We start from the raw sequence: 13,209 nt of genomic DNA on the forward strand, positions 1-13,209 counted from the left end.
GAAATGTTAGTTCTTGTAAGGAAAACATAGGATGGCTAATGCAAATTAGGCACTGATTAGTGTGATTATGAATAAAGGTTATAGTATAGTTGCGACTGGAATTATGATGTGTTTTATGCTAGGTGTTAAGGGAGGTGCTGAGGTGTCCTAGGTACCGTAAGGTGCTTTGGGGTGGCATGGATTTTACTTGGGTTATGTTAATTTTTTTGGCCAAGTAGTTACATTATTATAGGCTGGGAAGTGGGTGTCTAAGTAACAGGACAGAAAAAAGGCAGAAGATGGGCTTATAGAGTGTAGCAGATACAGGTTGCAGGCAGAGTGAGAGAATAAAAACAAAACAAATTATTTGGAGTGAATGATGCCTGTGTTTGGAGTAGGATTCGCTTAGCCTCTTCCATTCTTTTTTAGCATTATTCAGGTGACGTTTGGGGCATGTGTCTGTAGGATTTTTCTTAGGCTGGCTTGAGGTTTTTTTGTTGTTTTTTTTTAAATGAGGATGTAGTTTTTAGGCTGGTGCTGGTATACTGGCAATTTTAGAGGTTGTGCCTGTGCTAAGAGACATAACTTTTACAAGAGAGCAGGTTAGTGCTTTAAGAAAAACTTGTGCTTTATTTTAGTGTTTAGTTTACAGAAAATCTGGATACTTTTAAAATTTTAGCTAATAAGTTTACATAGAATTTTTTTCACAATTAACATTTTGAAACTTGCTAAGACTTTTAAAACAAAAATTATACATTTTCTGCATAAATTTTTTTTACCACTCCTCTGCCACTCCATAAATTTTTATAACATTTATGACTTTTACAATTTTTAACATGCCTTAATTTTGTCTTTTTCTCCTCCTCTTTTTGTTTTACTTCTCTTTGCTTCCTTGTCTCTTTCCCTCTCTCATTTTTACACTATTTTTTTTAGTTTTACTTTTTTTCTCTTTTCTTTAGTTTTACTTTTTGTGTTTATTTTTTATTTTTATTTTACTTTTTTCTTTTATTTCTCTTTCTAATCTCTCTGTTGCTGTCTTGAGAGGTTTTAGCAAAGTACTTTTTTACAGCTGATTGAAATTTGTTATTTAAATTTAGAAAATTAAGGGTAAATAAGGCTTGTGCTAGTAGTGTTGCCGTTTACTATAGAAAACAGGTTTTGCAACTTATTAGTTAGGAATTTTTTTTATTGGGGACAAAGCTATATGGCTGACTTTTAACTGCTCTTTAATTTATGGGCTAGCTGTAACTTCTCTTTTAGACGTAACTGTTTACTTAAATAGGATTTTAAAAGAACTATGTTAAGGGTAAGGAATAACAACAGTGGCTATTATTAGAACAAGGTCTTACAAATTCTTAAATTTTACTTAAATTTTAGCAGAGCTTGTAAACAAGGAACATATGAAGTTTTGCTGTGGGCTGCCTGCGGAGCTAGAGAGCAGCAGTGTGGGTTCCGGTCGGCGGCCACGTTCCACTTGCCCTGCTCCTTCCTCTTAGCCACTGGGCAGTTGCTGCTGGCTGGGAAGAACATCCTATGTGCGCCTCCTTAGCAGGCTAACTTTGGTGCGCTGAGCCTGGCTCTTCGTGGCTGTTACTACGTGCAGGCTGTTTTTGGGAGCATTTGCTGGCTTTGGGTTTTCGGGCTTTTTTACTGCTCGCTTGGCCACACAGCTTTGGTCTTTAATGTTTTTCTTTATCTTTTTATGTATTTGATTGCCTTGTTGATCTTGCATTACTAGGCAGGCTAAGAGCTCCTCTTCGAATGCTTTTTTTCTTATTTATTGGAGTAGGGGGCTTACACAAAACTTTGTGTGTGTGTGTTATTTTGGCTTGGTGATTAAGTTACTGGGACTTGTTGCCTTTGTGCATGATGCTGTTTAAGATTTTTCCTCACTTGTTCTTAGAGAAGTCTAGTGTTCTTTTTTTCTGGGAACTGCGGACTTTGGGAAACAAGTTTGCATTAGGTCTTTTAAATGAGCCTGTGAAACTGTTGTTTTACTGGCTTTAAGCAACTATTTTAATATTTTTATATACTGTTTTTGTTGAACTGATGAAACTTTAGCCTGAACAATCTTTTCTTGAACTTGGTAGTCTTTTGTGGGTACTAATGACTTACTGACTTACTCTTTTACTGACTCGACTTTGTGGTCTTCTGCACTTTTGTTTTTGGTGGGGTTGTTGCGTTCTTTTCACAGCAATGATTATGTCAGGGTTCTCTTAACAGTTTTCCTCACTTGGCTGCACTACTGTTGGGGTTGCTCCATGTTGGGTGCTTCTATTGGGGTTACCACTTGCGGGGGTCTGTCCTGCAGACTTTGACTTAACAACGGATGAATAAAGTACACTGACACACAGATATTATGCTTTGCCAGTTTGGCTGAGTGTGACTGGGTGGCTTACAGGCACTTTGGAGAGCGCTGTAAACAGTTGCAACTGCCAGCCGCCTTTAGCTAGTGAGACTCGCATTTATCTAGTAAAGTTTAATTGACAAAGGCTTGAGTTAACACTACTAGAGTGAAAATTAAAGCACAGGTTTTGATGCTTAAAGCAAACACTATTAGTGGATAGTATTTTTGATTAACTTTTTTTTGAGAGGATTATTTGGCTTAAATGTTAGTTTTAAGACTATATGAGTAAACAAGTTAGGTAAACTCCTCTGCATACTTTAGCTGTTTGTTTTACTTATTAACTAAATGTAAAGAGGATTTAGGCTGCTTTTAGCTGAAACTTTCACTGAAACTATGAAAAAACTTTTAGGCCTTTTAAAAGGGTTTGAGACTATATTTTATAACTTTACTGTTTTTCTTTTAGTATTTTTGCTACTACCTTGAGTGAATTCTTACATGAGATATTACTATACTATAGGATTTTTGCATTGATATTGTGGAACTTTCGGGGATTATGTAAGTTCCTTGTGGCTGTGTAAATTATTTATGTATGTCATTGAATCAGCTTTCTGTCTCACCTACAGTAGATCTACCCTGTGGCATCTTAGTTATGCCTTAGCTGTTCAGGCTATCGTCATGCTTAAAACTGTCTTTGCTGTTTTTTTTCCTGCCCTAATAGTATACAACTTGGAGTTCCACTGCCTGTTATAAGCATTAATATATGTGCCTCAGTGACCATCCCACTCATGGTCTCTGGGGGATCATACCACTGGCAGCAGCTCTCAGCAACTTTTATCCAAATTGTGCTGGTCTTTCTTGGCAATAAGTAATTTAGGTGTGATGCTGATTCTCTAGCATGCTAAATGGTCTGTTGTGGTAAAGTTGTATCAGTCCTCCAGTTATAACACACTGGAAATAAGAATTAATATGAAAGATTGGCTATCAGACACTGGAAACCTATATAGTCCTGTTTTGAACTATTCCTGTGTGTTTTAGAGGGGGACATTCCACCTTTCCCTTTATCCATCATAGATGGATAGAAGAGAGCCAAGGAGAAGAAAAATTCCTGTGTATATGATTTAAGTAAACCTTTGAGAAGTTAGAATCAGGTTTAACCTTTGTATCAAAGCTTTAATTGGATCATTTTTATTTTTTCCCTTAGGTAGAGTTTAATTTTTCACATAGACGTAAGAACCATTAGGAAAAACTTATACTGAAGTAAACTTCTGCCACTCAGAAAATTTTTGATTAGAAACTATATAGATACAGCAGTTTTTTTACAATTGCTGTTTTGTCTGAAATAGTTTAGAAGTCAGAACCATTTTAGCCTCTGCCTGACAAAGAAAGTTTCATAAAATCCTTTCACTGTGCTAAATCCACCCATTAGTGGATTAAATTAAAATTAGAGTTTAGATTGTGGCTGGGCGTGGTGGCTCACACCTGTAATCCCAGCACTTTCAGAGGCTAAGGCAGGCAGATCATGAGGTCAAGAGATCGAGACCATCCTGGCCAACATGGAGAAACCCTGTCTCTACTAAAAATACAAAAAGTAGCTGGGCGTGGTAGCACGGGCCTGTATTCCCAGCTACTCGGGAGGCTGAGGCAAGAGAATTGCTTGAACCAGGCAGGCAGAAGTTGCAGTGAGCTGAGATTGTGCCACTACACTCAAGTCTGGCAACAGTGTGGCAAGATTGTGCCACTATACTCAAGCCTATATTTTAAAAACTAGGACAGAAAAAGCACACTGGTCTCAGTTTCTGGTTCTCATACCCTACGTTATTACTAATGTGCTTAGTTTTTAATCCAAGTATCAAAGATAATGAATAAAGAGCAAAAAAAGGTTAATGATGAGAACATAATGATGCACCTGTTCTTGTTTCTATTATTTTTGTATCTTTATCATCATATATGTTCCCTTATATTTGTTTCTGAAGAGACAAAAAACAAGCTAGAATTGGCTTGGCCAAGGTTATCCTTTCTTCATCCCCCAACCCTTTCATGCTGTTGGAAAGTAAACTAGAGCAGGCATCCCCTGGGGGCGGTGCTGTAGGTACAGCCCATGTAGTCATACTTTGGGGAGTAAATGTAGGCTTGGAGAGCAGTATCTTGCTTAGTAGACCCAAAGTCTTAGGATTTAAAAATGTACATGAGTTTCTGAACTCTTAGTTGTTGAATTTAAAGTAGTGAGGAGTTGGACTGGAGGAAGGAGTTGGACTGGAGGAATTAAGATTTAATTTTGGGGCAAGTTTAAAGTATTGTTCTTTAAAACTAAATATAAGGCCAGTTAGGTAACTGGTTTGCCTGGGCAGCTGTGTCCTTCAGTGGCTGTACTGTTGTCTCTCTTCCCTTCCTTTCCCCTTCCCTATTAGTCTGTCATTTTCAGCCACATTGCTGTTACCTTACCCTTTGGTGTTACATATAGTTCAAGGGGTCGGAAGATGTCCTTGCAGCACTTTTCTCTTTTGGTTGCTGTTTTTAAACAGTGGATTTGCTATTAATACCAAGTCATTAGCTTTTTTGATTGCAGAGATTTTATGCTACTTGTCTTTGTATCTAACACCTGCCACACCTTGCCCGGTACCTTGCACCTCGTTGACATTTCAGGGCTTGTTGAATGGAATTCAAGTTTTGAAAAAATGCTCATCTTCTTTTTTTTGTGTTTTGAGATGGAGTCTCGCTCTGTCATCCAGGCTGGAGTGCAGTGGCACGATCTCGGCTCACTGCAACCTCTATCTCCTAGGCTCAAGCGATTCTCCTACCTCAGCCTTCCAAGTAGCTGGGATTACAGGCATGCATCACCACACCTGGCTAATTTTTTGTATTTTTAGTAGAGACAGGGTTTCTCCATGTTGGTCAGGCTGGTCTCAAACTCCCGACCTCAGGTGATCCTCCCGCCTCGGCCTTCCAAAGTGCTGGGATTATAGACCACTGTGCCCGGCCCTCATCTTCTTTAGAGGATGGGGAGAATTCATGGTTTTGGTTTTTGGATTGGGTGCTAGCCTAGTGGAATGTGGGCTCTACCACTTACATTGAGGTCTGGGGCAAGTTTCTTTTCCTTCTTTCTTTTTTTTTTCTTTTGAGACAGAGTCTCGCTCTGTTACCCAGGCCGGGGTGCAGTGGTATGATCTCGGCTCACCCACCTCAGCCTCCCAAAGTGCTGGGATTACAGGCATGAGTCACCACACCCGACCTGGGGCAAGTTTCTTAACCTCTCTGAGCCTCAGTTTCTCATCTGAAAAGGGAATATTAATGATATTAATAGTACTTACCACATTTTAATGTGGACTAAGTGAGATAATACATGTAAGACACTTAGGTTTATGCTGACCCATAGTAAAAATCAAAAATCTTAAAAAAATATTAGCAACTATCATTAATTTTTACTGTGCTCAAATTGAGTACATTTAGTATGGTTAAATTTGGACAATTATTTATACCACTAGTGATGTAAGGATATTTCTGTGTATTTTAGCATTTGATTTCAGCAGAGCAAGGCTGATCCCAGTATTTCAAAGGAAAGAATGGTTTTGTTATTGTTAACTGTGGCTGTTTTAGTGGCATAGTGTTTATTGAGTGACTGCCATGTGTCAGACATTCTGTAGAGCATTGCAAGTGACACAAAGGAGCAGCACAGAATCCCTACAGTAAAAGCTTGGAGCTTGGTAATTGCAGGCTGGGGTGCTAGTAGAACATGAAAGTGGTGATGCTTGGGCCCTGCTTTCATCTCAGAGTTGCTCATAGTCCAGTGGTAGAGACAACAGGTAAGCCACAGCAGCAGGAAGAAGAGCTGAGGAAGGAGGCTGTGCAACTGCCTTGGGCTGAGGCCAGCTTCCCGAAGAAGGTGCCCTAGAGCCAATCACAATACCTGAGTAGGAAGTTACTGCTTTGATGGGGTGTTGGGATGAGAAGAAGAGGTTCCAGGCATAGAACAGTATCTGGCTAGAGAATTTAGAGGTTTTTTTCTGGACATAGGTGTTTTTTTTTTGTTTTGCTTTGTTTTTGTTTTTTTAACTGACCGAGCTCATTTTTGTGTATTTGTTTTTGTTTTGTTTTTTAACTATAGCCTAACATAGGTTTTTTGTTTTTTTTTTTAATATTTTACCAATTTCTGTGAAGGAAAACGTAGGTTTTAAGTTATACTTTCCCTACCTCCCCACCCCCAATAACTCTTTTTTAGTGAAAAAGTTTGGACACGAAAGACCCTAATATATTCTTGCCTTTGGGCATGAATGATTGTCTTTTACTCAAATGATTGTTCCTTCATAAACCTTAGGGACGCAAGTCTGGACAGACCAGTCTCTGTAGGAACATTCCTGAGAAAACATTAGTAACGTTGATTTCTTCTTTCCACAGTATGATCTTAGCTTTGATAAATGACTGAAGCTGGAGAAGCCATGGTTGAAGTCAGCGTACACTACAGTGCACAGATGAGGAGCCAGAGACTTCTTAAATCATCCTTAGAACCGTGACCATAGCAGTATATATTTTTCCTCTTTGAACAATAAACTATTTTTGCTGTATTTTTACCATATAAAGTATTTTAAAAACATGAATTGAGTTTCTGTAGATTTCTAGTTCTCAACTTTAGCCTGAACGCCAACACTTGAAGGTGTTTTTCATCATCTGTCTGCTGAAGGTGGTTATTTGTATGTAGGAACAGGACTGCCATCCCAGCTTTGCATGCCAAAGAAATAAAGAACACACTTTAAAGGGCAAACTGAAGAGATAGCAAAGGTGCCCTTCAGGTCACTGAAAAGTTAAGAGTACAAAACAACACTGTTGATCTGGACAACAGAAGAAAAATTTAATGACCCTTTTTGCCTATGTTGCGGCAACTTCATTTAGTATGGTTTAAAATTTATGAGACTGTCAGCTAAAAGTCTTTTCACAAGAATGTCAACAGAAAATGGCATTTCAGAATATATTTATATATTTCTTTGCACAATTTGTGAAACCTTGTAAGCCATTTTTCCCAGGTACAATGTAGTTCCTGCTGATGGAAAGGAAACATTTAAAAACCAATATAATATTTTGTCAAGAGCTTTCATTTAAAAGCCACTACCTCCACAATCGCCCCCAAAACCAGACAATCCCCAGTGGCTCTTGCCAGTCGGGTTTTCATATTGCAATTATTCCAGTTGTATTTGATCTCCCTGATAAATATTTTAATGGGTTTGGAGAAGTGATTTGGTAGAAGATGCTAATCAGATTAGAAGCAGGAATAGTCATTCACCGTCAGTGAAATTGAGCCTTTTGGTGCTCTGCGTGGTGCCAGATTAACGCTTCTAACCTTCTGCACTGACCATGTTGTGAATTGGGAGACCCAGTACAAGCCATTTCATGGACATAGCAATATACAACCAAACTCTGTTCCTTGGAGCTGTATTTGTAAACTCTTGCAGTTGGTGAGAGCAGTTCACTTCCTCAGCTCTGTTTGCCAGCTCTTACAGGGTAAAATAAACCTGGCAATTGATCCTCAGTCCTAGTTTGTGTTTTAATGTTGCTATCTTAAGCACTGGCATTGGGCAAAACATGACTGTGTCCTATGGCAGAGTCCAAAGGGATTATTCACTCTAGTTGAGATAGAATTGGGTAGCTAAACAGGGTGTTTGGTTCTCAAAAGATTAAATGTTGCATGTCCTTTTGGTCCTGGACTAGGTCTAGCCTTGGCAGAAGCAAGGGAGCCACTAAGCCAAACTCCCTGTACAGACAGACCATGTTTGAAGGATGGAAGTAGTGCCCTGGCAGCACACAAAAGGAACGGTGAAATGGTAGGCAGAATGAACTTGACTCTGTTGGCCTCTTTGGGGTCACAGAAATTGCACCTTGTGGTAATGTTATATTTCTGTCAGGCACAGGGCCAAGAAGCTGTGTAACACAGACATTACTTTGCTTGCCTCTCTTTTTCATACCTTTTCCGTCGGAGGCACCTTTTGCTTAAAACACAATCCCTTCACTCTGCCTTTCCTCCTAACTTCCCCTGCCTCTTCATGTTCTGCTCAAGATTTTTAAAGCAGTGAAGCTGTTGGAGAACTTAAATCCTTGCAACTGAGAGACAAGCTACTTAAACTCAAAGGTGGTAAGGCTTTTTTTTTTTTTTTTTTTTGAGATGGGTTCTCACTCTGTCACCCAGGCTGGGGTGTAGTGGTGTGATCTCGGCCCACTGCAACCTCTGTTTCCTGGATTCAAGTGATTCTCCTGCCTCAGCCTTCCGAGTAGCTGGGATTACAGCTAGCTACAACCGGCTAATTTTTGTATTTTTAGTAGAGACAGGGTTTTACCATGTTGGCCAGGCTGATCTTGAGCTCCTGACCTCAAATGATCTGCCTGCCTGAGCCTCCAAAGTGTTGGGATTACAGGCACGAACCACTGTGCCCAGCCATGTAGAGAACTTTTGACCAAAATGTTTTAACTTCTCATTCAGATATTCTTAGTAACTAAAATAGTGACCCATGCAATTGAGAGAGCCTTTGGGCTGTCAGTTTACAGTACGTCAGGCATAAGTTGCTGAGGCTGAGCAAATCAGAAAGGTGCCATGTTTATAACAAAGGACAAGAGCTCCTTACTTCTGAAACATTAACTGTGGTTAAAAACAGAAACTCTTCCTTCTTATATTAGTCGTCCATCAAAGTCAGGAAACTGGAGGATCACTGTAGTTAGTTAAGAAAATTTTTAAAAAAATTAAAGACAGGGTATTGCCCTCTTGCCCAGGCGGGGGTGCACTGGCACAATCACGGCTCATTGCAGCCTCGAACTCCTGGACTCAAGCAATACTCTTGCCTCAGCCTCTCAAATAGCTGGGACTAGGTGCATACCAACATGCCCAGCTAATTTTAAAAATGTTTTTGTAGAGACAGGTTTTGCTGTGTTGCCTAGGCTGGTATCAAATTCCTGGCCTCAAGTGATCCTCCTGCCTCAGCCTCCCAAAGTGTTGAGATTACAGGTGTGAGCCACCATGCCCAGCTAAAAAAAAATTTTCGGGGCGCTTCCGCAAATAATGAAAAGGGAGGCAAAAGCACTGACTTTAAAAAGCTGTGGTTAAAATGCTATCAATTTTCTCTGCTTTCCATTGATTGGAGAGTTGTAGAGGAACTTAGAGATCCTTTTGCCTAACTCCCTTATCCCAAAGATAGAGACTGAGGCCTAGAGATTGCTCAAGGTGTCGTAACTCTGAGCATCTGGAATCCTAATGTTCAGTCCAGTGTTCTTTCTCCCTTACCACTCCTCTTCCCTGTCCCTCTACAATGGCAGTATTCGGGGCACAGTCAATAGACTATTATGGAGTGCTCCTATGTGCATATTTTTAGTACATATCATTTTCCCTTGCCTTTTTCCTTCTATCCTTTCAGTGGTAGCAGCTGCCCTTTGTTAATCCCTGTAACCTCAGCTGAGAGAGCAGAGGAAGCAAGATCCAAGATGCAGCTCAGTTCATCAAAGCCTAGCAGGTCCCCTCAGCTGCCTTTTCATGCCTGACACACAGACGACAGTAGAACAAAACCTGACCTGGTCTTTTGAAGAGCTAAGAAAGCTTCCCATAGTACTTTATCTCCCGTAGCTTACCACATTATATCTGGTATTATAGTTATTTGTATGCAATTAAGCACTCTTAGATTGTATGTTCCTGGAGGGCAGAGTACGCTCAGTCATATTTGTATCTTCTTCCTTCTGCTCTTGGCACCTAACACAGTGCCATGCACACAGAAACAATAAATGATTGTTGAGTGAATAAGTAAATCTGATTGTGGTGTTCTATTGCTTTTTCAGCAAGAAGTCAAACTGATGACCTTTAAGTCAGAGAAGCGGCAATGGAGCAGCATAATCAAAGTTCACCATCTTTGTTTTCAAGGTAGTCACATTTTGAAATACTCTGACATGCTAGGCTAGGAAATGGCTATAATTGGTCTCCATTTGAGACTGGAGAAATCAGCTTTGCTCACAGGTAATACTTTGCCAAGTACTTGTGAAAAATATACTAGGTGTAATTAGTTGTCCTCAAAATCTAAATACACTTGTTGTAAAATATGGAAATAGGCAACAAGATAGAGAAGGTAAGTTTGAAATTCTACACATATCTGGATCTTTGTCATCTGAGTTTATGTACTTTAAACCAAATACACTATTTTACTATGTAATATAGCAAAAATTGAAATTTCTTGGTTTAATGAAGCCTTTTGGATCTAATCCATATTTTTCATGAATGTTTGAAAAGGTAGAAACCTTTTTTTTTTGCTTCAGTTAAATACAGTCTAATGACTGAAGGTTATCCAAAGCTTTCAGGTTATTCTACACTACGGTAATCACAATCATCAGTCTGGACACGTTAAAGGGACTGTTCACTGAGCTAACTTGTTTCTGAGCTCTGGTTGCTCTTTAATAAGAAGTTCTTGGGTAAAGGCTGCTTTTATTTTCAGTTGCTTCCCTCTGAAGCTGGGTGGAGAAGAGTGGGTGGGTGGGTGGGTAGGTGGTGGAATCAGCAGGCTGAGAGAATTCAGTGGTTTGCCTGTGGCTTCCTCTGCTGTATATTTGGTTTGCTACATCCGTTATGGAGCAATCTTGGTTTCTATATCAGTTCCCATTACACATTAGCACCTAGTCAGAATGGGAGTCAGTTGAACATACACTTTAATTCCTGTTTTCTAGATCCTGTTTCACAGGTTGGATGCAACCAGGGTGAGAGTTGAACCTCTCGTGTTGCTCAATTAAAAGTAACACATTTGACTGGCACTGTTATCTATCAGAAAGAGACCTGTGGGAATGTGAATCCTCTGGGGTAGCTTAATATAAATTTGCCAACTTTCTGGGAGAGAGTAATAGGACTTACCCAGGTTGGTAATTTTCTATTTTACCAGCTGCAATAATCAACTTATGATCATACTTGCTGATTCAAACAGCAGAGAAGAAAAATAAACTTGCAGTAATTCTTTATCCATTACCTACCACCTTCCTTGACCTTCACCACCCTCCATTTTGAAGCAAATCCTAGACCTCATTACATCTGTAATATTTTAGTATGTTTCTCTGTAAGATAAAGGTTCTTAAAATACACATGATGGCCGGGCATGGTGGCTCACACCTGTAATCTCAGCACTCTGGGAGGCTGAGGTGAGTGGATCACAAAGTCAGGAGATTAAGACCATCCTGGCTAACATGGTGAAACCCTATCTCTACTAAAAATACAAAAAATTAGCCAGGCGTGATGGCACGCACCTGTTGTCCCAGCTACTTGGGAGGCTGAGGCAGGAGAATTACTTGAACCTGGGAGGCGGAGGTTGCAGTGAGCCGAGATCGCGCCACTGCACTCTAGCCTGGGTGACAGAGCAAGACTGTCTCAAAAACAGAAAACACCAAGAAACCCACAGGTGACTACAGTACCAGTGTCACACAAACTGGCAATTTCTTTAAAAAAATTTTTTTTTTCTTATGGACTGTGATTACAGAATAAACTGGCAATTTCTTAATATTAAGTATCTAGGCCAAGCACAGTGGCTCATGCCTGTAATCCCAGCACTTTGGAAAGCCAAGGTAGAAGTATCACTTGAGGCCAGGAGTTTGAGAAACCCTGGGACACACCATGAGACTCCATCTCTTAAAAAAAAAAATTAGCCAATATAGGCATCTATACAGTCCTAGCTACTTGGGAAGCTGAGGTGGAGGTTAACTTGAGCCCAGGAGTTCAAGGTTACAGTGAAATATGATCACATCTCTGCACTGTGGCCTGGGCAATAGAGCAAGACTCTGTCTCTTAAAAAAAGATAAAAATTTGTTGTGGAGGTTTCCCTCTATAAAACTTGAGTCTGTTTTACAATTTAAGTTATCAGGCTGGGTATGGTGGCTCATGCCTGTAATCCTGGCACTTTGGGAGGCCCAGGTGGGCAGATCACTTGAGGGCAGGTGTTCAAGACCAGCCTGGCCAACAGGGTGAAACTTCATCCCTACTAAAAATACAAAAATTAGCTGGGCCTGGTGGTGCATGTCTAGTCCCAGCTACTTGGAGGCTGAGACAAGATAAATGCATCAACCTGGGAGGCAGCGGTTGCAGTGAGCTGAGATCCACCACTGCACTCCAGCCTGGGTGACAGAGTAAGACTGTTTAAAAACAAAACAAAACAAAACAAAACAAAAACAGGCGGATCATGAGGTTAAGAGATCGAGGGCCAACATGGTGAAACCCCGTCTCTATTAAAAACACATACACAAAAAATTAGCCTGCTGTGGTGATGCGTGCCTGTAGTCCCAGCTACTTGGGAGGCTAAGGCAGGAGAATTGCTTGACACCAGAAAACGGAAGTTGCAGTGAGCCAGGATCGCACCACTGCACTCCAGCCTGGCGATAGAGACTCCATCTCAAAAACCAAAACCAAACCAAAACAAAAACAAAAAACAAAACCACCCCAGAAGCAATCGATACGAAGGAGTCTCCAGAATTTCAAGTGTCATTTCCTTCTATGAATTAAGCAGTTCACTAGAATCATAGTGAGGCCTTAAACTTTTCATCTATCTTTGACAACTTTTAACAGTCAGTTTTTCCAAGGTAAGTGGCCATCTATAGACACTAAAAAAATATTTTATGGTGTAGTGACTAAAAACATGAGCTCAAAGGCACATGAGTTTGAGTACCAGCTCCTTCATACATTACCTTTGAAAGCCTATTTCCCTTATTTGTAAAATGAGAATTAGCATAACTGCCCCACAAAGCTACCTTGATATTTAAATGAGAATGCGTATAAATGGCTCACACTCCTAGTGACTGGCCTACGGTAAGTACCCAAATGAATACTACTTATTCAATAACCAAATAGGTGTAGTATGTGTATAATTAATGTTGTGGTTAGTTCCTCTGAATGC

At 40.1% G+C, this 13,209-nt stretch overlaps 1 protein-coding gene across 2 annotated transcripts in view; it reads left to right on the forward strand.

Moving 5' to 3' along the window:
• The window catches only part of CNIH4 (cornichon family member 4), a 29,377-nt gene extending 22,459 nt beyond the window's left edge, over positions 1-6,918 (forward strand). For both annotated transcript variants that reach the window (XM_012459759.2, XM_021677327.2), the window contains one exon: positions 6,719-6,918. In XM_012459759.2, coding sequence (XP_012315182.1) covers positions 6,719-6,746 — 28 coding nt within the window. In that variant the 3' untranslated portion in view covers positions 6,747-6,918. The remainder of the gene's footprint in view (positions 1-6,718) is intronic.
• The last annotated feature ends 6,291 nt before the right edge of the window (positions 6,919-13,209 follow it).

Source organism: Aotus nancymaae, unplaced genomic scaffold (genome assembly GCF_030222135.1).
Source record: "Aotus nancymaae isolate 86718 unplaced genomic scaffold, 86718_ANA_hifiasm-v0.15.2.pri h1tg000032l_0, whole genome shotgun sequence".
In the NCBI taxonomy this organism is placed as follows: Eukaryota; Metazoa; Chordata; class Mammalia; order Primates; family Aotidae; genus Aotus; species Aotus nancymaae.